Source organism: Pleurodeles waltl, chromosome 9 (genome assembly GCF_031143425.1).
Source record: "Pleurodeles waltl isolate 20211129_DDA chromosome 9, aPleWal1.hap1.20221129, whole genome shotgun sequence".
NCBI lineage: Eukaryota > Metazoa > Chordata > Amphibia > Caudata > Salamandridae > Pleurodeles > Pleurodeles waltl.
This window is the reverse complement of record NC_090448.1, coordinates 255987085-256014651: the sequence shown is the minus strand read 5'-3', so window position 1 is coordinate 256014651 and position 27567 is coordinate 255987085. Positions and strand designations below refer to the sequence as shown.

The 27567-nt window shown below is 39.4% G+C and overlaps 1 protein-coding gene across 4 annotated transcripts in view; it reads left to right on the top strand.

The window, feature by feature from the left end:
- The window catches only part of SLC6A1 (solute carrier family 6 member 1), a 528744-nt gene that overhangs the window by 106141 nt on the left and 395036 nt on the right, over positions 1-27567 (top strand). For 3 of the 4 annotated variants that reach the window (XM_069206662.1, XM_069206663.1, XM_069206664.1), the window contains 3 exons: positions 4339-4763; positions 10397-10528; positions 14908-15008. In XM_069206662.1, the coding sequence (XP_069062763.1) occupies positions 4526-4763; positions 10397-10528; positions 14908-15008 (471 nt within the window). In that variant the 5' untranslated portion in view covers positions 4339-4525. Of the gene's footprint in view, positions 1-4338; positions 4764-10396; positions 10529-14907; positions 15009-27567 lie in introns of those variants that run through there. The other variant, XM_069206666.1, reaches the window with a different exon arrangement.

Sequence of the window (27567 nt, the reverse complement as noted above, 5' to 3'; positions counted from 1 at the left end):
TATCATTCACATAGTGCTCTGCCCACTAGGGAACATAGCAAGGCCTAATTGGTTGGCCCTTTTCCACTACTGGATCACTTTCACTGCGAGTGACAGCATTTTTTACTGATCACATAAGTACATCCACCTGAAAGGAAGTGCACGTCACTGCCGGAATGATGAATCAATACTTTAGTTTGAGAGTGTTTTTATTTCCTTCCTTTCCTAAACATTTTTGCTAGTTTTATGTATTTAAATAATGTCCTCGGGTTACAGTAAATAAAATCCACAAGCATATTATATTTGTGCAAGTAAAACTTGTGTTCTCTTGCTATTTGTTTTAAAAACAAAAAAAGGTTTCTGTATCTATTCTAAGTATGCCAGCCTGCTAGGAAGCACTGCACCCATTCAAGTCTAATAAAATTATATGCAATTGGTATTTTTAAAATTCTAATACATTCATTTTATTTTTCTTCTTTATTTGTTCACCATATGCTTGCAAAAACAATGCAACCATCTCACCAGCTTGCTAAGACCAGACCCTCTGACTTTTCAATGCTTATTTTTAAATTGGTCTGTGTTAAAAAGGGACACGTCATGAATAAGGATAGATACATGGAACAATTCTCTTGATATTGCCATGTTACAGTAGAGATAGACATTTTAACATGAATTATCGAATTATGTCTTCATTTCAAAACCTATTGTCACATAATAACATACAAATCTTCCAAAATCAGATACTCCAATTCAATTCAATTACAAAGACTGTTCGACATATGTACAAGTTAAACGCTATGCTCCAGCAGACTGATCAAGTTCAAACCCAGAGCTTCTATGTAGTCCCACCGGTGAGGCTTCCTCTTTCACAAAATGTTATAAGTGCATACATCCTGGCAGTGCTTCTCCTTGCAACATGTTACACCTGGCATAGGGTAAGGCTTCATGTCACATATGAGAAAAACTTGACTTTGGAACAAATTAATTGATGTTTTATAAACCAATTGTTGATTCAGAGAAGAGACATTTGGTAAAATTATTTAATGTTACATCATCCTTACATATATTTGAGAGAGTTTTAGCACTAAAGATGAATAGATTGTTTACTGTGTGAAGCACTCTGATGCACGAGGGTCATTCATTCTATAATAAAAGTATAAATAAATAAATACCTCGAAGACATAAATGTATCGTTTGCAGGGATCTGACAAACAAATGCCTGAACCACGTCAGGAAGGAAGTAAAAATTAAATATTCTCTTTCACACTTCTATTTACTTAAAAGGTTTTGAGCACAATAGATAGGGAAAACATTGGCTAGGCCGACTGAGATGAGTGCAGGTCAGTGCTTAATTGGGGCTGGTGGTTGCAGGTAGGCCCACTGGCACTCATTTTTTAGCCTTATGCCTTATTCCCACACGTCCTTGTGGGGGAGAAAGATTTTCTATAGGGGAATCGCAGTATACAACCTACCTACCTACCTCATTTCTGTTCTACAGTAAGGTATCCTGCAACCCTTAAGACTCTGTTTTACCCGGTTTCTGAAGAGAAAATTACAACCTAAAGATCCTATTGGTGCTATGTTTTATTGTTGGGTCTCACCCTGTTCCTCATAATCCAGGGGGGCTCAGCCATATTTCAGGGAGCTCTTTGAATATTATTTCTAACAGGATCTGAAATATTACAAATGTTTGAAGGACACCCCAGTTTCCCTTTATTATTGTGTGCCTTTGGTATAGGTAAAAAAGTACATAAATATATATGGGTGTTGCGGGTCACTACTGTTACACTCTAACCTCTTGTCGACATGTCAAAAGGTCCTGTGCTTTCATCAGGACTAACTCTATATTGATGTCACATATTAATATTGGTTGTTTTTTGTCATTTTTATCACATTTAAGTCACCTTATGTCAGTCAGTGGACTGGTTGCCAGACATTTCTGGTGTATATTTACGCCCAAATTGGTGTATGCTATTACCATATACAGGTTGGTTGAGGTGCGTCCTTGGCGTTGCACTCACTCCAAGGGTACCACATCACCATTTTACCTACATTGGTCACCGATCATCATTGCTTATCCCGTAGAAAAAGGTCAGAAGGGTGGTGGGATATCTTAGCGTGGAACTCATTTTAGAGGACCTTCGCTTAATTTTCCTCAACAAATTTTAATACAGAGCAAGAGAGAGAAAAACACCAAAACAAAGAAAGATGGGGGGAGAGAAAGATGGAAAACAGCAGCAAAGGAGCAAAGGGGGAAAGCAGGGATGAACAATAACCTGCAAGAATGAGATAAAGAGGCAGGGAGTGTTTGTTGGTGGGTTAAGGAGGCATTGGGTGAAATTAGGAATACACAGCTTTCGTAGGTAGCACCCCAACCTTCAAAAACACTGTCTATGGGCTTTAGAATAAATCATTTGCCTCAGCACTTATACTTCTACAAATTAAATACTGGTAGAGGTAATCAAGAAGGGCATGGTAGAAGAGACGGAAAATGCAGTCATATCTGTGATCTAAGGAGAGAAGAGCACATTTGGTGTGGAACATATTGAAAAAAGGAGAGAAGTTAGCAGGGTATTTAGGAAGGAGTCTGACAGAAGGAAAAGTTATGAGAGGTGGAATATATGAATGGGCAAAAAAGAAGTAAAAGAAACTATAACATGACAGAGAAGGATACAGAGAGGAGGAATGTTGAAAAGGAAAAAGACACACCAGGCTAGAAGGTGAAGGTGAGATAAGGGAAGAGAATGGGTGACGAAGCATGTAAATAGGAGGAGAAAGACATACGAGACAAAAGAGACATATAGCAGGATATGTAAAATTATATGATTGATTCCAGCACCTGGACTCTGCCATCTGTGATTCCTGCCCTCCCAATTGGTGCCACCTAAGTCCTGGCTATTGGAAATGGCTCTCAATGTGCTTCTGCCAGGGCAAGCTGTGGTCCTTATCTGAACCAGTGCAAAGTGGCATGAAGCCCTGCAAAGCCTCCCCACACAGGTGCAAGTCTCATTGGAATCAACAACAAACAGCGCAAAGCCCCATAAAGACTCACCACACTGATGCCAGCCCACACAGCTCCTCTGAACCAAGGCAAAGCAATGCCAAGCCCTGCAGTCTTGCCACACAGCTTCCTCAGAACTTACGCCAGATGACACAAAGTCTTGTAAAGCAATGCCACGCAGACTACGCACCAGAATTTAAGGTACTGTGTTCAGTGGACCTAGATGGGTCCCTGTGGTGAGCCAACTCTCCATTGCGGTTGGCCTGAACTTGTGACTTTGTCCTAGTCCAGCACAACCAGATAACTACAGTAGGGTCTTTGCACTTTTTTGCACTATTTTCATTTAAATCTTTAAAGTTGCATATCTCAGTATCTATTAATTGGACCTTTGTCATTTGGGTCGTGTTGTATTTATTAAATTTAGATCTATTATACTAACCTGGTATTTCATACTTTTTGTGTGGGATTGTCACTGTTTTAGTGCTTAAAGTGGTGCACAAATACATTACACATCGCCTCTATGTTACGCCTGCTTTCTCTGTTCCATGGGTGTTGAGCACAGGTTATTTTGGGATTTGCTTGTGCACTAATCTTACAGGGATTGTGGTTGCTGCTTGACTAGGGCTCACACCCCAGTCAACCAGTAACCATTTTCGAACATGTATTATATGTAATATTAATATTATATACTTGTGTGATATATTTACTTAAGGTCCTTGAAATGCAATAAACCTGTTGACTTCTGGTTATACACACACACATTCCAAAACACAACACTGAAAAGTAATCATATATATAATATACCTCACCCTGCATCTTTAATCTAAAAAATTGGTCTTACCAGAAGTTTGACTCTTCAGTCGTCTAATTACATCCTGTTGTTTACAGTTCTGCCATAAAAACTTTAAGTTATCCACTTAGGACTTAATTCTGAAGTTCTTAAAATTGCTGAGGAATTAACAGTAGGGGTGGGAGATAAACTCCATTTTGAGTGAGGAGTTCCAGAAAAAGTTCAGCAACCACTGTGTGGTGGAGTTTTATTTTTGCCTGACGCTTGCCAACATTAAGTTGGCGAGTGAGAATATTGATCACTAGACCACCTCCCGGGGAGATTTCTCAATGTGGGTGGTCGCAGAAGGTCCCTACTGCTTGCGTTGAAAATGTTGCCACTCGTATTGAGAAAGATGCTGCTCAAGTAGAAAATCTACTCATGCGGCAGAAAGAAGAAGCACCATCTGGCACCCTGGGTGGTACTGTCCGGGCTTATTATAGAACATGTCAGAAGCTCCCAGCACTAAAAAAATCAGCGTGTGCAGCATGACTATACTACATTGATTTTCTTATTTATTATTTTTCAGATAAATGCAGAAGATCACAGGAGCTGATCACAGGACATCACGCTGGAAGAGTGACGTTGTATTTACACTTTACCAACAATTTATATCCCTAGTTGAGTAATTTACAGCCGCGAAGCTGCTGTCCACGTGGACTGGTGCTGAAATCTCTTGTCTGGCTCCCAGGCACCCTCACTCCAAACCCCGAGACATGGCGACCAATGGAACAAAAGCTGCAGATGGACAAATATCCACTGAGCTCAGTGAAGCCTCTATAACAAATGACAAACCCAAGACCCTGGTAGTGAAAGTTCAGAAGAAAAGAGTAGAAGATCCAGATAGAGACAACTGGAAAGGACGATTTGACTTCCTGATGTCATGTGTTGGATATGCCATTGGTTTAGGGAATGTGTGGAGATTTCCATATTTGTGCGGCAAAAATGGTGGAGGTATATGATAACTTACTCGTAATTAATCTTTACATGAAATGAATAACTTCTAGACCACATCACTGGTGCCTGTTGTATTTATTAAGTGACCGGTCTCAGAAAAATAATAACAGTGTTTTGTTAAATTAGTTTTACTCATGGAGACTTTGGGCTTTTCGTTTGTTTCGTCAAGATAGCTGGTTGGTAGTATTAAACACAGCTTTGTTTTATTATACACTACTTTTAACATGAAATCCAAAATCAAACCTTTATTGCATCTCAGACATTATTTTCATGATAACGTAACTAACACCTAATATAGTTGTTGATTAAGCTTGAAAGGATTCAAAGGTAATGCATTTTCATGTTTTTCAATTTAGCTATGTCCAGTTCATGTCAACTTCCTCAGACTGAATTTTCCCATTTATGCCATTTTAGACTTTAATACATCTGAAAAAATGTGTTTATAAATTAATAATGGTGTCTTCTGGACTTCAATTAAATATCATAACCTGTAATTTTGTTTTTTACAAAATGCTCGGTCCGGAATTGCATGAGGGTCAAAATTAAGCCTGTTAAAAATTGGGTTTCTGGATGGCAGAGGTGTGCACCCTGTACAAGCAGGAACCACAATCCTAGTAAGGGTAAATCACAAACTCACCCTGAATTAACATATGCTTACTTCCTGGCAGCTTGACACAGAGCAGTCAGGCTTAACTTAAGAGGTGATGTGTTAAGGTTTTGTGCAACACTGCAAACAGTGAAACAGTGAAAACAGCACACAAAAAGATAGCACACATGGAAAGGAAATAGATCTTATTTTCGTGAACACAACAAGACCACAATGACAAAAATCCAGTAAGTAGAACTTGCGATATTGCAAAGTACCTTGTTTACATCAACTTCGAGAGAGATACGAGGGGGAAAAAGGACAATGCACTGTCATTGATCCTTAGGATGTAGGCGAAGCATAGGTCCTGTGCCATGCAAAGTCGTAGATGAATCAGAAATGGAGGTGATGCACCATACCATCGGCGATGCAATGTCCTCAATCCTCATAGCAGCTGCAATGCCTAGGCATTGATGGAGATGTGCCATTTCCAAGCAGCCCAATGACGTTGATGCATAGATTTTGACTGGAGCAATGCTGTATCCCACTGACAAGGGTCCAGATCTGGATTGGCACCACTTAACAGGGCACAATTCACAACTGGCAGAGTCCTGATGCTGTAACAGTTTAGTTGGAAGTCAGGAGGCAAGCCAGTAAGGCCTTGCAGTCACTATGATTCTGGGTTGGAAAGATGCATGTCCAGTCTGTCTCACTCCTAGGCAAGGAGTGTGGCAGGATAGCACATCAGAGCAGGAGTCCAGCAGAGAAGCAGTCCAGCAGAGTGGCAGTCCTTTCAGCAGCACAGCAGTCCTTCTTCCTGGCACAGTATCCACAAGTCCAGTTAATTTCACGCAAATAATTTTTTAATGTAATGACCACAAACAAAAGTGCATAGTCTTAAAAAATCACTCTTCCACGTTCATTGTCTATAATTTAGAATACATACCCAAAACAACATAAAATACAGTTTCAAAACAATAGACAAAACATGCCTGCTTAAAACGTTTAGATAGCTGAAGTGTCAGTTGATAATATTTAAACATTTAAAATGCAGAATACTATGCACGATAGCTCTACTCTAATACTTCTCACGATGTTTCCTACTCTATATAGAAACTGCAAAAAATGCAAAAATCTGTCATTGCGTGGAAACTGCATAACTATCATACTCTCCAAAAGGTTAGGATTAGCGATAATTTTCGAAGCCGTTCAGCAAGGTGCAGAATTTAATGAATTGTATTACAGTTTCTAGCAAGCCCAGGACACAGAAACCTTTTCTTTGCTCTTGGGTTCTCCTATCAAATACTCCCACCTTGACAGTGACTGAAAGATGGTCCAGATGGAACGAGAATGTATCCTAACATTGGGAGATTGAATTTTATGAAGAAACAGCTCTCATTGTACCGTGAAAGCTTCCGATTGATCTTAACCAAATATTGGGTGCTGCCAACAGATCATTCTTTGCACGTGTCCAGAATTGATTGGGAAAAACCCACGGGATGCTAACTCTAAATAATAGTTTAGGTTATTGATGCCCGCAAATCGACTGTTTCTTACAGGGCCTTTCTAGCCGGAGCACTCCTAACTTGGATGGGCTGTAAAGGATGACAAACTCGTTCAGAGATTCAGCCTGAATACTATCTTCTAAAGCCTATTAAGAGGCCTTTGCCTGATACACAGAAAGTATATTGGCTGTAACTGGGCAGTTATTTGTGTGAATTTACTTTGGATAGACCATCTTTCACTAGATTGTCTCCCTTTTCAATACACTTAGCCAAAAAGGATAATATTTTACCCCGAAGTAAGCACATCCCTTTTCTTAGTACATGGTTCTGCCCATTAAATCAAATGCTTGTTTGTAACTGTCCTCATTATCCTAACCTTTAAACCTTATGGTTGAAGATTCTGCTGCAACAGACTTAAAGGGGAGACAAAAACAACGGACGGTTGTACAAATCCCAGGTCATAAAAGGTTCAATGGGTTGCTAAAATTACTGGTAAGTGACATGAAATTAGCTGTGCAGCAGGTGTACAGTTCATCACAGTGCAAAAATGATCTTTGGTTAGCATTTGCAGAGTCTTGCCACATTAAAATAAATGAGTCAGGCTTTTGCTTGTGAATCCTACAGAAATTGCTGCAAATACAAGGTTGAGGGCCTCAAAGGATAGCAGACTGCAATCCCTCCTTTCACATTCACGAAATGCAGACTTTAGTAATGAAAAGATAGAAAGTGAGTGGGGCCATGCAGCCACCTCCTGCATAGCTGGGTGCTCCCTCACACACTCACCGCCCACATTCTCAGAGGGAAAGCTGTCCTTTATGATCAGCATCCACTTTGTAAATGCTTGACACCCCCTTTCAGATGTTAGTATCTAATCAGTAGGTCGTGACTACACTTAAGTTTACTCACCACTGACACTGTACATTACAGATATTCGGAAGGGGAGGGTGTACTTTTAAGTTCACTCTTTTTAACAGTTGTTAATTAGTCACAAAATTAACATAGCAAAATTTAGGACTCACAATGTACTTTTAATATATTATGATTTTGTGTATTCAAATTGTAGCACCGTCAATGTTGTTTATACATCAGCTCTATATATTTGCTGGTTGTCCATGGAAGCAGGTCATCATTATTTCATACGTAACATCATGTGGAGGCATCTGCCCAACAAGAAACACAGCTGTAGGTGCCAATTCCAAAGAAGCCAAAGCAAGAAGAGATATCAACATCATTATTAGGAATAAGCAATTTTCGAGGAGAAACCAAATAGGAGATTTTAGAGAGCACTCAGTAGCACTAAAGAGCTCTTTTTTTCTGTTGAGTTCATTTTTGAGTGCAGGTTGCTCATCACCGAGACCTAATCCATCATGGGTTGAAGCTGCCGCTTTCCACATGTTCCTTATCCAAACAACAATAGTCATCCACAAGTCAACAAATAGAAGTTACTTTATCAACTATTGCCAAGGAACTGAATGAGGAGTTATGTGGGTCTGTGTCAATGAATTAAAAATCCCATCCACTCCTTTTTTTCATTTTAAAGATATGGGTGCTGGGAGAAACGCATCTTTCATGAGAAAGTTGAAGCTTATTTTTCACGAATATTTCAACAGGTCTTGCTGCTAAAATGATGGCCTCAGTTTTTGCACCTTGAGTATCAAAAATGATTACTCTAACTTTAAAACATCCCTCTCTTGGCCCTGATATTTATTACAATAATGCTGGAATAGCTTGGAGAAAATCGAGGCATCCAGCTTCAAGATTTCATAGACAGCATCAGCTATTAGATACATATCAAAAGGGATTTAGCCCAAATCATAGCTCCAAAACAGTGCTGGTGACATGCTTGTGACATACTAGCAAAGACTGATGTGGGTGATGTTTCACTGATTGTCTTGTGAGGCATATCATATTATGATGATGATGATGATTAAAGTTATTATTATTTTCATTTCTTACCCATCCATTCGCTGAAGCATCTTGATGCTAGGAACAATACAGGAAGCAAAAAAACATACCAGTTTACCATAACAGATTAGATTTACAAGCTCAACTAAAGACATTTGGTTAGCTGCCTAACCCTAGTTGGAGGCTGTCCTAGAGCTGAAGACCCAGAACTAATAAGGCCCCGCCTCCAGATCCTGCAAATTTAAACCAAATGACTTCCAGGATCAAGGGGTAGCTGGATCTCAGCATTTTGCTCTAGGGAGTCACTTTACATGATAGAAAAGCAGATTCCCATCGATAGCTCTGTGTATTAAACAGAGAACTTGTAATTGAATTTAATTGAATTCTTTGTTCCACAGGTCGCTAGAGAAGATTGTACAGACTGAGACAAATGATTTAATTTCCATAACCCACATGCCAGTCAGTAAATGTGGGATTAGATGGTACGATGCTCTAGTAGACAACAAAACAGTTCACTGCAGTAGTCCATGTGTGCCAACCACTTGCACATGGTGTTGAGTTGAAAAGAATGACAGGATCTTTTTCAGTGTTTTCAAAACAATGAAACCTGTTCACCAGTATTCATAAATTTGTAGACGAAAAATGATTCCTGGTTAATTAAGACCCCAAAGGTTTACTTTTGAAAAATTGAATCAGGAGTGGGTGAATTTGACTAGGCCACAGGTTTGGTGTCCAATCACCTCCTGTTAACTGAAGCTCAGTTTTATCTGAGATTTACCAAAATCACATTATCTGTTTATGATCTAGGACCTCAAAGTTTTTATTTTAAAGTCGAAAATCCACACTTGTAGTATTTGTCCCTTTTCTGACTTTAATGAGACTCACACAGAACACCTGAATATCTATGACACTTTGTAGATAGTAATAAATATGACACATCACAAAAAGTACTCATACAAAGTTTCCACCAGGTGGAATCCTTCCTTCTTCTTGCTTATACTCTGACAACACTAACTTACCCCTCTCAAGGAAATGCATTTGTGTGCCTCGCAAGCCGAAAGCTACTTTCAAGAGATACGTGAATTCATAGAAATGTTCTGTTTGTGGTGCTTCGCCTACGTCTGAAAGGTAGCCCATCATGAAATACCCAGCCTCACACCTTCAATCCTGAAGTTACAATGGTGGATATGCAAATTTCAGAAACCCCAATTGTGTGATTAGGAATCTGTGATTTATAATTGAAACTATTTTTGTACATCTAATTATGTGATATGAGCACACACATTTTGAATTGGGTCCTAGTGTCCACGTTCTTATAAAGTGTTCGTAAAGCAACTTTCGAAAATAGTATCTTGCACAGAAGAGTTCAAATGTAAATGCAAAATCACTTAGATTCTTTGAGATAATACAATTAAGGGCTGCATAACTCTGGACTATTTTCCATGTTCATGAATTTTTGTTACTTTCAATTGAGGCTGATTTAATATTGATCTAGTATTGAATATATTTTATGGTTTCTATTGAGTGTCCAAAGTGAAACAATTGTAAAGTGTGCAGCGCATAAAATGGGCTGTGCATCGGATAACTTGTCCTAAAGAGCTTTGTTTCATCGCATTCTTTTGTATTACTTCTAGGTGCATTTTTGATTCCATATTTTCTTACTTTGTTTTTTGCTGGAGTACCACTTTTTCTCTTGGAATGTTCCCTCGGTCAGTTCACATCTATTGGAGGCCTGGGAGTATGGAGACTTGCTCCAATGTTCAAAGGTAATTTCGAATATACATTTAAAAAAAATGTTTTTAAGCATATAGTTGTTTCACATATAAGGACAATTTAGTAAAATGTATCCTTTATTAGACTAGAGTGACATTTAAATTACACATAAAAATATATTTGCACAATGACTTCACTTGATATATTTAGAATTACACTCTAAATGACATACCACATTGTGCCTTTGTATACAGCATTAGTGAAATAATAGACTAAAAATTATATTTGCAAGTGCACAGATTATTGTAGCTCTTCAGATATTACATGATATGCAAGTGCACACTCAGCACTATGACTTTTTCTCCGTTCTTTGCCCTTGTACACAAGATTAATCCCTCATTCATAAAAGGCCACTCGTTACTTTTTCGAGGTGTCCATTTCCTGTCTATTCATCCAACATGTATCTATCCTTCACAAATTAAACATGTATTTCCTCCATTCTTGCACAACGTAATCCTCTCTAGAAACCTCTCTAGAATTAGCTGTCTATTAGTTGTGCAGAAAAAAGGAACAATAAGTGATGTACAAAGTTTTATTTGTGGTTAGGATAGAGGTGTGGTGTGTGACTAGGCACAGTAGAGAGGGAGCATGGCAAGTTACTTTTGGCTTCAAGCACTTACGCTGCAGCGTACCTGGTCATTTTAGTTGAAGTATGAGCACTTCCTAAATCTAAGTCGAATAAGAAACAAGTATAAACCAAGAGGCCTATTTACAAGCCCCTCTTCACCACCAGAATGTCGTATTTATGACTGTCTGCTGGTGCACACTGCAGATCCATATCTACAAGGACATGTAAAGCCACACTGCGTGACTTTACACGTCCTTGTAGATATGGAGTGAGACAACGGAGTGCAAGTTGCTGCATTGCCTCACATTTTGATAGAGAGGCGTACCATGAACGTCATGGTGGGTGTTCCCACGTAATTCCCATGGCATTTGACACATTCCTAGATTTAAAAGATTTTGTGAAACTAAGGAAGCATAAAAAGCATACACGTCCCCAGGGGAGGCGTAAGGTAGGCGCAACAAGGAGAAATCATTTTTATTTCTAATTTTTCCATTCTGCAGCACACATAGAAAGAGGACAATGCCTCTCGTGATTGTTTTTGTGCAGGAAGGTGTCCCTTCTTGCACAAAAACAATCAACCCTGCAACGCAGACACCCTTGGACCATGGTGCTAGGGTGCCTGCATTGGCGCATGGTGGCCCATTGTGCGCCATCGCATTGGAAAAGGACAGGAATGCGCCATTTCTCATAGATACAGCGCATTCCTGCCCTTTTCTTTTGATGCAGAGTAGGGCAGCAAGAATCCTGGTGGCACTGCCCTACACCAATATGTCCTAAATGAGGCTCTAAATATAGATGACACTGAGAATTTTAAAGAGAGGGCTTCGGACAGTGCTGAGCACATATCTGAAGTAAAGAACACTTACTGCACCAGCAAGTCTGAATGACAAATAATGCAGGGAAGTATCAAGCAAAACAATCCTGAAGTCTGTAGTGCTAAGGCAAAAACCAAAAAGGAATTATTTAGAAGCCACCCAAATACAAGTCCCCTCTCCTGATGAAAACATTTAGGTGTAGAAATGCTTTAACGGAAGAACAATGGGAGTAGTTACAGTTGAATAAAGAAAGAATGGATCCATCCCAGATGGACCAAAGAATTGACTGAACAAATAGTCTTGAGCTACATTTACCCTTTCTTTAACTCGCTGAGGGAATAGTAGCCACTAGGGAGCATGAAGCTATGAAATCATTGCTTTTCTTCCTTGTGCCATTTTCTCCTAATTCAAGGGGCCATTTATTAAGTTTGTCTCACATTTCTCTGGCCAAGAAGCAGCTTTTATTTCATAAAAAGATTTTTAACTCGTTTAAAAGTTACTAATTAGATTTGGAAACGGACTGCAACACTATTAGTGGAGGTCACTGCGAATGTAAGCACATTAATGTTGCTGAAAAATGCAATTTGTTATTTTTGTTGTGCTATAGTTACGTTTTCATTTACTCAACGTTGTATTCAATGACATACGGATTTCGTACCACTGATGCTCCTGAGAGTTAGTTCTGGTACTGTATAAGAACACATTTCCATGATCACCAACGAAAACAGAAAATGTTGCTTTTCCGACGTGTTGGTATGTATCTGGGCTTTTAACCACGCCCACGTCACGCCCATCACTACCACTCATTGGTGGGCTTGCCCTTCAAAAATCCTTTGATGACGTTGATAAATGCTTTACATTTGTCCCTCTTTGGGGAGGTTTTGTTACCACTGTGGCCATCGCCCCGTTACATGGCTAGTTGCACTTTTGCTGATATGTTTGACTGCAAGCAAACTTATTTTTGTGTCTCTCCTTTGCGCTGATGCGCATGGTGCTGTGAATCGAAACGCTTATGTGAAACTGTATTACTTTTCATTTTCAATTTATGTGGCAAGAAAAGTCTGGTTAGAATTTAACATTGCTTATAACTCTAATTCTAGCAAATGCGAGACCCCTTGCATTGCAAATGTTTGTTCTTTCAATTTCAATGATGAGTACCTAAAGTACACACAAGAACTGGTAGCAGGGTTGGTGAATAGCACCTGAGAGATAGAAGCAAGCCAGCTTTTCTAAGAAAGTTGTGCCTACCAAGACACTCTTCAAATGGGGGTCAACAGTGCACTTCAAGGCAGTGGATTCCAAGAACAATGCCTACAAATATAGAGTTTTAAGAAAGAAACAGAATCAAGGAATAAAGTTGTAAGTTCTGCCACCGTTTCCAATATAGTATTTTCCTGATTCAAAAAACAGGTGTTCATCAGAAAATTTTGAAAATGACCCGAAAGAAGCAATCAGAACACAGCCAAAATGGGGTTGTGCCATTCATAGCAGACACAAAGTGTTTTATTTTCCAACTCAAACATCAGACGGTGATGGTGTATTACATTTCTGCATTTCTATAGCTATTGGATTTGAAGGAGTAACCGATTTCCAATTCGAAAGACAAGATTTACAGTGACTGTAAACACCGTCAGAAGTCAGAAATGAAGGAAGTAGAAAAAATATTGGTTGCAGTTAAGACCTGCGGAAAAAACATTATTGCCAAATGTTGTGACTTTGTGTATTTTTGGAGTGTTTCAGAGCAATAACAACTTGCAAACGTAATACAAAAAATCAGAGATAGTTACTTTCATCTTAAACATTGTATGTGTAAAGAGAAAAGTGATCCTTCTCACAAGAAATAGTTGAGATTGAAAGAAAAATGTACTGGTCATTCATCTGAAAAGAAAGTCAAAGCTGGAGTATTGTTTGTAAAGATCAAAAGAGTGTTGACAAGTGGTGCGTGCTGGACATTAGTAGCCTTTTCAGTTTAAAGCCCATGGGGCAGGGTTAACCAGTGGTACAAAATGAACTGATATTTTGAGACAGTAGGGGCCATTTATACTTTTTGCCACAAACCTGCGTTAGCGGCAAAAAGTATAGCGCCATTCCTAGACGCCTGCCGGCGCCATATTTGAGAAATGGCGCTAGCTGGCACTAAGGCCCTGTTAGCGTCCTTTAAAAGGACGCAAACAGGGCCTGGGAGGTGTAGGAGGAACCGGGCCTGTATGTCAAATTATGCTGCTACACAGTTTGGAGGCAAAAAAATTGCCTCTAAGCAGTGTAGCACCATTTTCAGGTGCACAAGCAGCATGGCCACTGGGGCCAGCCCCATGCAGGAGGCCCCAAGTCAGGGCCCCCGAGCGACGTTGGATAGAAAAAAAAAACTATCTACCCGGACTTACCTCGGATGGGTCCCTCATCCGTGGGTGACCTCCTGGTGTCCTTGGGGACAGGGAAGGGCACCTGTGGGTAATTTCCTTGGTCTCTGACCATGGAAATCTACCTCCAGGTCCCCTTACGCCTGCCCATAGCCAGGTGTTAAATAATGGCACTAAGCAGGCTTTGCACCATTAGTTAAGGCCCTCCTCCTCCCTTGCGTGATTTTTGCACAGGAGGATAAATAAGGTGCTAGGGCCTTTTAAGCATTTTTTGCTTGGGAACGCCTATCTGGCATCTCATTGACGCGAGGTAGTTTACCGCAGGCAAAAAATGTTGTTAACTCCAATATTTTGGCGCTAGACATGTCTGGTGCCAAAATGTAAATATGGAGTTAAGTTTGTGCCGGATTTGCGTAAAATATGATGCAAATCCGGTGCAAACAGAGTATCAATATGGGCCTAGATGTTTTTAAGTTTCATACAACTGAGTTGAAAATGAGGGGTGTTTGTGAATATTATATAAAATGCGTGTTTGAGTTGCATAAACAAGTTGAAAAAACCTAATTGTTAAGTCATGTTTGTTTATGAATGAAAAATAACAATATTTTACTGTGTTTCTTTTTCAATAGGTGTAGGACTAGCTGCTGCTGTGTTAGCCTTTTGGCTAAATATCTACTATATCGTGATCATAGCTTGGGCCATATACTATCTATATAATTCATTCACAACGGTAAGTGCCTTTTTACATCATTTCAATGTTCATCAAAGATAATAGTAACATTTGTAGTATGAGCCTTTTAAAAAAATGCTAACTTATTACATGATATAATGGTTTAGCTTAGATGCAGAGGTATAGATGTGCTTAGTATTATGCCAGAATTACAACTCCTTAAATCATCTTGGAATTATAATTCATTATATTATAACACATTCTAGTAGTTCTGAAATATTTTTTCAGTGTGCATATGAAATTGCGGTGGCACCAGTAAAAAAAATATATATGCACGAAATGTCGCTTCAACAGATGCTTTCAGAGATATTAGATTAAGGAGCCTGTGTTTCATTACAATATTCCTGTGCTCAAGAACATTGAAATAAACAGCAGGAGGGGAACCGCAACACTATGCCTTTCTCTTTATAATACCTGTGTAAGAGCAGTAAGTCTGGTGATAAGGGCAAGGAATCTTTGTGTCACAAACTCATTCAGTTATGTGTATTATAGAATCATCTCTATTTTGTTAGCAGTAGTTATGTAGTTTAATATAATTATGTTGATGCCTTCACCATAAAATCCCTTTGACCTTCCCATGACAATTCTAGGCTTAGGAGTTTATGCTTCATGTGGTTCAATTCGTTCTTAGTCAACCAGGCCCACAGAATCAAACTGTGGCTTTTTTTGTTCAGTTACAGACTCTACCACATGTGGAGCCTGCAAGGCTCAGCACTTTCACATAGTCTAAACATTTACCTGGTTCCTTTGGCACACATACTGGATTCCCTTGATGTCAGCTAACATATGTATTGGATTGACACATAGCTCTACCTCACAAAGCAGGACTGATCCAAGGAAGACCATAAAGGCGCAAATGGCCTGTAGAAGTTCAACAAAAAAGTCTACAAAATTGCCTTGTCTGAATAGTCTACAGTTGGAAATCCTGCTTATGAGCTCAGTTTTCACCTAACAGGACTCCAAAACCCACCTTGAGCATCACTTCAGAAAGATCACCACCTGAGTAATTATCTTCATCAACAGCCTCACCTCCTGTGTTATTACAAACGTAAAGCGTGCCTTCTGAAAATCTATGTGTCCTTCAGAAGATCCTTCTCCTCATCCTATTCCACTAAAAATCACCTTGTTTCTTTCTCTGGGATGGTTCATCTTCTCTTGTTGTAACAGCATCCTCAAAGCGCTTCCCAGGTAATCACTAAAGAAAGTGCTAAAGAGCAAATATCATGCTGCATCACATATGTGTGATTCTAACCTTTGTGACCTTCTCTCAGATCACACCAAGGGCTCCAGGTAATTAATAATCTGTGCTGGTTGAAATTACATAGCTTTATTATAGAAACAGTTAAAAAGGCAAGTATGAGTTTACAAGCCTCTTATTTAATTTGGACCTTCCTATTGTCCTCTTTCTCCTTATAATTATATATTGATCATCATTCTATTATGAAGTCATCCACTTATGTTAGCTTGTGACACATTAAAGAGTGCCAAGATTTGAGCATCACTTTATACAAAATGTAATCCAATTTATTTTCATTCCTAGTTTACAGACAACATACACATGTATAAATAAAAATGAAGAAACATTTACAAAGTACTCAAACACTATAAATCAAATACATTTGGAAGAACTCACTGGGTCTCCAAATATTATTAATACACAATAGCACATTTTCCCAAATACGTCACTGTATCTCTCAAACATATATTCTTAATAGTAAACACATTCTACATTGAACATATATGTCCTTAATTTTTTCAGTAATCTTAACCTAAGCATGATATTGCTCATTTTATTGTCATAGGAGACAGCTGTTCTCCTCACATATCGCTTTCTGGCTATGATCTACACTAATAGCAGACACTTTTACAGCCCTACCCATCATCAAGTCACCAGAATTTTGCCTCTGCAAATCCACTGACCATCAGAAAACCTAGGTTTAAAAGATATGATTATGGATCTTTCCTCCAGGGCTCTACCTTTCCACTCCTAGTTTAAAGGCAGCACACACATGCATAAAGAAAAATGAATACATTTAAACAAAATACTCAAACACTATAAATCAATTACATTTTGAAGAACCTGGATTAAGAAAAACTAATCGGGTCTCCCAATATTTTTTGTACACAATAGCACATTTTCCCAAATACATCATTGTATCTCTCAAACACATATTCTTAATAGTAAACACATTCTACATTGAACATATATGTCCTTCATTTTTTCAGTAATCTAAACCTAACCTAACCTATGGCTCATTTCATGTTACGGGGCACAGCTGTTCTCCTCTCATATCGCTTCCTGGCTATGATCTAGGTGAATAGCAGAGACGTTCATAGTCCTATCCATCATCAAGTTACCAAAATGTTGGTACTGCAAATCTGTTGGCCATCAGGTGGCCTAGGTTTAAAAGGTATGATTATGGATCTTCTTTCCAGGGATCTACCTTATGGAACTCTGTTCTGCTTTCCTTAAAGTTGGGAAAAGACTTCCTAAAGATTAGAAGAGCTTTGAAATGTTATCTCTTCAATTTAGCATCTGGCCTGTATTCCTCATATTTTGGGCACAATTAAAGCTTTGAATCCTACCTGGTACATTCCCAAATACTTTTGATAGATGGCTAATGACCAAATGTGTAGAAGTGATATGTATTTGAGGCCTATACACTGAGTGTTTTATCACCACAGGAATTGCTTAATATTTTCCCTACTACGGAAAAACTTCAGAACATTATCATTATTTACTGCCAGGTTCTTAATATGTGCTGGTGTGACAGCCTTACATTTCTTTCCACATTTTACCACTTGTCCAATAACTCTGAGATGGCAATAAGTGGTTTGATGTGCTTTTTAGACACTTGGAATGTATGGATCAAACAAGATGATATGTATGTCAAGAAATACCATGCTCACTGTGTGACAGGACTCAAGCTATAACTCATTGATGAAGCTCAACAAGGCCAAACCTGGTGTGGGGTTGTTTGTGGTTATGTTCTGGAGCTTTCCTTTACTGATACACTGATAGTGGAGCAGCACTACGCTGGTTACTCTTCTCATTGTTCTAGAACTGCCTTTAATTTGAAACTTGAGTATATCACTGCTATTAGGAAAACCTTCTTTGAAAATACGAATTCGTTGAATTACTGAACTACTGGGACTATTAAACAGGCCCTGATTAAGTGATTTTTATGGTGAAACGTGTTGGTGTATTTGTGTTTGGACAATAAATATATTAAGAATGCATTTTTGTTTTTGCCCCTCGCAATTCTTTCTGTGTATGAAATGTGTTCTGGAGGGACCTGGCATGGACGTGCAAGCTGCATGGTTTCTAATAGAGCAGGAGCATGTTGTGAGGCAGAATACTTTATTCGGTTATCATAACCATCAAAATGTACATTAAGATCATAATAAAATATTGAAAATATAAAAACATGCAGTAATCCAATTCTCATTACATTCATCACCATAGACGTTTTATCGCAAATACTCACATAGTAGCACGAAGCACAAAAAAGCTACATAAACTGCGTATATACAGAGTGATCTCCTTAGAAATCATCCACTGCGTACATATAGAGCGATCTCCTTAGAACTAGAAATCAGGTTTAGTAGACTGTATAAAAATGTAACAAGGCGTCCAAATAAGGTGCAAAGTTCATAAATTGCACGGATATCAGAAAGCAACATGCCCTAAAAGGCTAAACAGAAAGGGCAGTGCAACATAGCACGATACAAAAATTAATGCACAGATGCCAGAAGCACAACCTTTAAGACAAAGTGGACAGTATAACACAACGTAGTACAAAAGTTAATAAATACAGGTACGTACAAAAGTTTATTTTCAAACCTAAATATTCTACACATAAAAAATATCACAGCAGCCAGTGCGTGTAAATTACTCAGTTATGCCAGCTGTGTCAAAAAACAAGACACAAGCTAACTGTACAGCAACGTTGGTTACCACGAGTGTTTAGGAGATTACATGTGTAGCTTCACTCGTTTGAACCACAAAAGCAGTAGACCAAGAATACAACTGGGCCAAAAGTATCAGTTCTTAAGATTCGCAGGGCAGATAAGACAAGTTGGAGGTATCCATGTTTGGTGCAAGCCGCAATATCCAGGGCAGAATACCAAAGTATGTTCCTCTTTCTCATGGGCCAAATTACAAGCTAAGCATGTGTCAGATGGCTGGTCCTTTCCCCATTTGCGGCCAAATGCCTTCAAGGGCAAGCATGTTTCATTTACATATGGCTATTCTCTTCCTGGAGTGGCTTAGTGAGCATCAATATGATAGATAGGAATCGAGACCTGAAATGATGTCGGCAGCAGAGGGTTTCACAGTCACCCGACGCATAACCTCTGTGTTTTAGTGTGGTACTTTAAGAACAATGAGTATGCCGCAATGTAGATCCTCTCTCTCACTGCACCTCACTTATAAGATCCCAATTAGCCAAAATTGGTTTAATTCTGCTTGTGCTCCCTTTCTGATGGGCATTTTGGCCTATTTGTTTGCTACTTGAGAACATTTTAGATAGATTTACATGAGGCTGGTCCCTGTCTGGAAGGCACAGGGGGCAACAACAACGGTCTGAAATGTGGCCTGAATTACTGCTAGTAGATACGACTTTTATAAGCATTCCACCTATGTCCTTTACATTTGAATATTAAAATCCAGGACATTTTCGGTGAGTTTGCACTCTACGGTCACACTTTTAGATTAATACGACCTTCTAGAAAGTACCCAAGTTGACATATAATTGGATTTTCACATTAGTACTAAGCATAATTTGAGAACCTGCTATTAAGGCACGTGTCTTCAAGTTGCACACAACAGAAATGTATGAACTCAAAAGAGAAAAAATAGGGTAAAAAGAAAACTGTAAATAGATACCAGCATGCATCACTGCTTACTAAAGAAAATGTGGAAATTAGTATCCTGAAAAGCTTGATCCCACGCAGCCTGCGCATCTGTCTTTCTTTATCACTTGGGGCACTGGCCGACCCCTGAATTCTGTCTTGATGAAAACGTAAAAACGCACATGAAAAACATTAAAACATTAGCTAAAACGATTTTAAAAAGTGAAAATGCTGAAAATCAAGCATGTCAAGACACGCGTTGGAGTCTGTTTTCTGTGCTACTTTGGGATGATCTCTGTCTTATATATGAAGGATGTTTCTGCAGGCCTGCAGCATGCACTCACCAGAGAATGATTTTCCCTAACATAAACACCTGAACGTGGAAGGTTCCCGCCCCATATAAAGATTCAAGGGTAATATCACATTACACTTTGCACATCGGGATAATATAAGTGATATATATACGCACCCACATCCACTTTTGTTTATGGTGCCATGCATCCTGCATTTTTACTGGCACAAGAAATCAGTAAGAATGCGTGGACACTTTGATTTGCCTTTTAGAACTGATGCCTTATTATTTGGTAGAAACCACTGACAGTTTGATGGATTCAACAATGTTTTGTAGTGTCAGGCTGTGAAGAGAACAGCATCGAAAATGCTTGCTGGGCACATACATAGCCACACAGAAAAGACATCTGGATAACATTGATATGAACATCCATCTTCAAACGTCCATTACCATGCTCTTCATCGTGATGTCCCAGTTTCCAGACAGACATGCTGAATAAGCCTTCGGTCTTAAAGTCCTGCAAACTGGTTGAATTGAGTTGATAAAAGAAACGTTGCTTTTCATTACAAACCCACTTATGATGCTCTTGGACAGAATTTAGGCAAACTTTATTTTAGTCTACTGAATGCGATTTTTTTCTGATGGAAAAATACGTCATGATCATTTTAAGATATATAAAAAAGGATATGTTTTCGGGGTTATTTATAGAAGTACCGTTCAAGATTTTTTCATCTGCTAAGTCACAAGTGAAACAGTCCGTAGGGAAAAAATAGTCCCAAAAAACAAAACAAAAAAAGATACTTGCTTGACAAAGAAAATCACATAAATGGGGGGTCCTTTGGCTTAGGCAGACATAACCATGACACCAGTATCTTGCCTGGCAAAAAAACACGTCAGAATGAGTTAAAACCTGTACCGTTTGTTCTTCTACCTGAACCTGGAGGTGAGCAGTTACCTAAGTAGCAGGGCAGTATTCACATAATTGCCAGAAATTATTGAAGTTGCATCTAGACAGCTCAATATTCTTTCAATGAGCTACATCGTGACCTAATCCACAGATGGAAATTTCGTTGCACTAAATCCTGCTTATTTGTAGCATCTGGTGATGTCAGAGCATTGATGTTTATTAAAAAAAGAACTGCCATTTCAATTCTATTTCAACTGCAACTGCATAATGGGTGCTGGTTGAACACTTGTACCAGGTCACGTGCCGTCCAGTCAAACAACTCTCAATATTCATTGGATTGGCCAATGTTTGTGTTTGATGTACTTGACAGAGATTGCATTTAACAAAATTGATAAAAGGAGGAGTTAGGTAGTAGGTCAGCGCAAACTTTTCAAAGATATTGAATAAATATAGCAGACTCGCAGACATGTAAAATATTATGGGGCATTTTGAAGAGCCCCTGCCGCCATCTACTGACACACTGTCATTTTTTTGACGCTAATGTTTCATTAGACGGAAAAAATTGCTGCGCCATCTTTACAAAGTGGTGCTATGCATGCATTGTGCCACTTTGTAACCCTTTGTGCTACTTATGCCTGTGCCAGGCATAATGTATGCAAAGGGGGCATTCTCCTTTTAGGTGGGGCCAAAAAAATGGCACAAGGAAATCTAAGAGATTTCCTTGCATCATTTTCTTCACACTTTTTACGCCTGCTCAGAGCAGAGGGCACACCATTGTTCACTATGGGCCCCTATGTACTCTGCAAGATTAGCGCCAGAATGTATTTTAAATATGGCGCACACATGGTGGTGGTAGGGGGCATTAAAGGGCGCAAGAAAAGTGGCGCAGCACTGTGTGCTGCGCCACTTTTCTTAAATATGCTCCTACGTTCATGAAGAACAACAAATACATTATGTGTCCACCACTGTGGATTCAGGTGTTAAGTGTATTATCTAGCAGACCATGTCAGTGTGTTACCCCTAAGAGGCTCTTACACATGTAGAGGTTGTTTTGCAACAGCACCTAGGGCCCAATTCACAAAGGTAAATATACATGAGTAGATTTATTTGTGTAAATCTACCAATGTTCCAAGGCCTAAATGTACAACTTCTTACTTTTGATGATTTACAAGTGTAGCTGTATACCTAAACGTACACTTTAATTTCTCCACCACCTCATGGAGCCTCCTATAACAGGATATACCAGTTTAAGGTTACTACTAGTATCTTTTCACACGTAAAATACGTATTATAAACCTAAATCTATAAAAAGTTTACAGCACATTAACTCATTCAATTAAATACATTAAATATTTAATGCATTATTGGTTTAAATATATTTATTTTCATTTATAAATATTTCTTTAAGACTAATTAAAAAAACATCCCACCCACAGCAGCATTTTTATTTATTCTATCTCAAATGTTCTTAAAAGTTAGACGTAGAACTAATTACAATTTTGTTTAATTATTTAACACATTTTAAGCAAGCAATTTAATTTCCTTTAAAATTAAATGTAAATTAGGATTATTATTACATTTTAAAACAGAAATGTAATACCTCTATATATATGTTAACATCAATTCATATGTATATTATGGCGGGGAGCAGCTCCTTTATATAGAACACCCTGCAACACCACCAACATTCTGAATCTGCTCACCTCAAATGTCTGCTTTTCTAGCAGATGGTAAAGCATTTGATTAGCACAGTGCCATCGACACCAGCTTCAAAAAGGACAAAACCTTTCACCACTTTTACAAAAAAAAGTCTTTAAGCATAGGACTAGCTATGAATAAAAAGTAGTAAACGCAGCTTCCGACAGAGGCTGAAAAGAACAAAATGAAACCCCTATTCCATATCCAAATGTGTTCTAATCCAGTAAGCACACCAACAGTCCCTTACAAGATCTTCTTGTTAGGTCCAAAGACTCAGTAAATAAGTGATTGTGTTCTACTAACTTAAAGTAGCATGGGATATACATTCTAATGTAAATTTGTAGTTGCAGAGGTATTGCTGAAAAATGCAAATGTCCTTGTCAACACAAAATGTATCTCAAACCTTGACATTTGTATTGGATGTTGAAGGGAGTAAATTACCGCCTTCCTCAGCGAGGGAGAGCTGCCAGAATTGATGGGATTAGACAATAGTCTCATACCCAGTTCCATGCTGCCTCAATGTCTCTTTCCTCATGTGCATATTTTCTAAATTGCCTTTGAAGGCAGCAGGATTTAAAGTCAGTACACTGCATAAGTGAATTCAGAGATGAAATATATTGAGCCATATAGGCCGTTATCGCTAAATGTGCAGAGATTCACAATGATTTACCAAAAGAATCCTTCCTCATCAATATGAATGAGGCTGGATTTCAGAAAAGCCTTGCAAATCGCCCATTTAGCCTTTGCTGGATTATTACATGCAGGCATTAATTTTTACATGACACAGCTGGATCCTGAGCAGGCATTTTTTCACACAGGTTCAGGAAACATGATGCATTTGGCCAAATGTATGTTGAGCTAGCACAGCACCGCTGCTGAGTCAAAAAATATGACCCAACAGCGGCGCAAACTCCTTGTAAATAAGCCCCTAAATGTGGCTTCTTTCAGCTGCCAAAATCTCTTGTTGAATTAAAATAATTTCAGAGTTCTAGTGGAGATCATATGTTCCAGTAGTATCAGAGTCCATTGTAACCAGCCGTATTTGAATTAAAAGGGACCTCGTAATCCCACACTATGACCCAGCTTTTTCCTATGTGGCCTCTTAGGGTTATTCACCCCCTACTCCATCCCTGGTGGGCTAAAAAAAACAACCAACGCTATATTTAATCGTTGTTTTGTATTGTTACTTCGTTTCTGGTGTATTTTTCCTCATAACATTGTAAGTTCACGTCTCTAGTTCCCTTAATTCGATGTTTATTGTGGTATCTTATTGTGTTTTGTTTGTTTATTTTCTTATTTTTATTGTTTTTTTGGGAAATGTATTGTTCGGTGTTCTGACCTTAACGTTCTTTTGGTGCTGTTTAATTAGTTAATGTGCACTTCGGAGGGAAAATTCTGCTGCTTTTATCTTAGCTACCTGGATAGAGCAAGATTATTTTCAATGAAACTGTGGTTTGAACTACTAAGAGATTGCATTATTAAGTTGGTGTAGTACCCACTTCCAAACTGATAATTAAAAATCTCACCGTATAAATGTGAGTTGTTTTTATAAAAATAAGTGTGAAAAACTTTCATTTTTATTTGATTCACTATGACTCCCCTGGAATAATAAGAATAAAGGGCCAGATGTAGGAAGAAAACAAATTGCAACTTGCAATTTGCTACGCAGAAAGGTGTCTCAGACACCTTCTGCGACTCGCTATGGGGTCGCAAAGACCCTCCTCATTAATATTAATGAGGTGGGTCGCAGTTTGCGACCCCATGGCGAGTCTAGGCCCTCACGGGGGTGGTGGCCTGCTGGAGACAGCAGACCACCATGTCCGTGACTGCTTTTAAATAAAGCAGTTTTTTTTTCCCATCTGTAGCCCGTTTTCCTTAAAGGAAAACGAGCTGCAAATAGAAAAAAATACCGAAACCTTTTGTTTCGGTTTTTTTCAGAGTAGGCAGTGCTCTGAAAAAATTATTTTGTGATCATTCACAAAGGGGAAGGGGACCCATGGGGACCCCTTCCCGTTTGCGGATGAGTTAACATCCACTTCAAGTGGATGGTAACTGCGAGTTGATTTGAGCTTTCACGGTCGCAAATCAACTTACATCGTGGTGCGAGTCACAAATAGGAAGGGAACACCCCTTCCAATTTGCGAGTCGGAAACACATTTTGCGAGTCGGTTCCGACTCGTAAAATGTGTTTCTCCATCGCGTGCGGGCATTAGCGCCTCGCAAACGGCATTTTTTGCCATTTGCGAGGCGCTAATGCCTTGCTACATCTGGCCCTAAATCTGTTAATGTCTTTCCATCAACATCATCTAATGTTTTTCATGGTGGTTGGGTGCTCCTTTGCTCTCTTGCACCTTTAAATGTTCTTTTCTTTCTCCTTTTTCTTAATTTTTGAGGGTATTTGCCATTCCATACTTTTTCAGCATATCAGATCCACATTTTTTCCCCCATGTTTCACTTGCAGAACAAACGCTGACTCTCCTATTTCCCCCTTAGTTCAAGAAAACCACAGTTTTGTATACTAAAGGTTTTTTGACGGGCAAACAAACAATTTTGTAAGCACTCGCCATTTTTCAAGTCACAGTTTCTCAAACCATTATTTTTAACACAACATGTTCACATGACATCATTTTACCTGTTTTTCAACCCGCGAGGGCCCGATCTACACAAAGGCCATCACAACATTCCTGGTATGTCAAATAGGTTCGTTCTAACTTCCTTGGCTAGTAGAGGCCCAGATATCTAGTGGTTTAGTTGCAGAAACATCAGACCCGCATTAATCCAGCCTGAAGAGATCACAATTGTTATTCATTTCATTTACATGACTCCACCATCCTGCAACTGAGCAGTAGTCACATATCCATCATATATTTGATAAAATTCACTCCATAAGCCCACATATTGTGGAATATTCGGTCAATAGGTATGGGACTGTGATGCACAAATTTCATTATTCAGGTACCACATAGTAAACACACCTTCAGCCTTGTTGATCACCGTTATCCCCACCTATTTTGGCCAGTGACCAGGGATTTCGAAGAAGGATTTGTGGCATGGAAAGAAAACATAGAAGTTTTCTTTTTGCTTGGAGGGAGCTTTTACAGCCCCCGCCATGTGAGAGCAAACAGTAAGTCTACTGCTAGCAGACAATAGCAGGAAAACAGCTCCCGCCCACTGGGAGCGGAGTTAAAAAAATTGCCCCCACAAGCAGGGAGCAGCATCTTTTTGCTAACCCCTAAATGCGGGAGCAATGCTGGTTCCTGCTAAAGGTGAGGAGCTGGCAGGAGCTGTGGGGGCATTCAGTCCCCCACATGGCCCCCAACATTGTACCCTGGGAGCCCTAGGTAAGACCAGGACACCTAAAATGAAGTGGCTGGGTCCTGGGGGATGTAGTCCTTGGGGCCAATATTGGCCCAGGGAAGGGGGAGCTGTGTGGCCCACAATCTACCCCTCAGTAGTTGGCCAGGTACCGGACGATGGGATTTCCGGAGCCAAGATCAGCCTGGGGGCCATGCAGCCCCCTCCCCTTGCATTTATTGGCCAGGCCCTGGGGGATTGGGGTCCTCACGGCCAAAATTGGCCAGGGGAGAGGGGCCACACAGCCCTTGTACCCTTTTTGTAATTGGGTGAGGCCCAGGGCATGTGATCCCCAGGGCTCAGGGATGGAATTGTCCCAGGGAAGTTGGTTGCATTCCCCTCTCCCAGGGTGCCTGCATATGGAGTGTGTTGTTTATTGTGTCTATTGTGTATTTTGCCTTTTGTAGTGCTGATATGCCTGTGTAAGGTGAGCCGTGTCGTGTGACCAAGGTAGTGTACTGGTCTGCAAGGACAGGACGGATTTGTGATTTCTCTGTTACCTTGGGCTCTGCCATGTTTCCTGTGTTAGTGAGTTGAGTGCTGGCCTAGCCATTCAGCATATCATGTGCCAGATCTAATTCAGGGGTCTTACTATTAGTATGACAGTGCTGTGTGCCAACCATCAATAGAACTAGGAAGTGGTATATTGTCTTTTCCCTGTATTTGTTTGTAATGTGTACTGTATGTGTATGGCAGTGATGAAGGTGATAAAAATAAATGCACATGAACAATTCTTATTCAAAGAATGGTTTAAAGGTCATCTAATACGAGCTTGTAGATCTGCTTTATAGTTCAGCACGGTTCTCTTGTAAGCAACAACTAATATATGCATGTGGTGAAATATGAATCTGCAAATTCACATGCCTGGTTGCTGTAATGATTTGCAAGCAACATGTATGATGTCAATATAAAAATAGAAATCTCACAAGCATATATTTTTTTGTTGTGAAGATGACTGTCAGTGGACCTATATTCAAGATGCAACCAACCAGCCTTTTTCTGCTGTCTGTGGACCCGATTCTCAAAGGTAAATTTAGACGTTTGGTCTAAACTTGGACCAAATGTCCAAGTTTACAACTTTGGGAATTCAAAAAGGGCATTTACGAGTACTATCTTTAGGAACACACTTGAGGCAGAGATCTGCCCCCAGTGCAGACCAAAAGATACTACTCGTAAGTGCCCTTTGTGAATTCCAAGTTAGTTGGGATCTTCTGTTTAGCGCATAAGGCTAGTGTTATAGCGTTCCCTTTTTGGATGCGCAGTGAGAAAATGAGTGCATTGGGCTGCCTCAGTAGAATGTATTCTATAGGGGAAGCATGGGATTCTGGTGCGGAAGATGTCCTTCAGAACATCATCCCAATATGATTTAATTGTGGGACAGCACCAGAGGAGGTGGCTTAGAGTGCCTGTCTATCCATAGTTATACCAGCATTTGTTGGGAGCCCTTGGTTCCA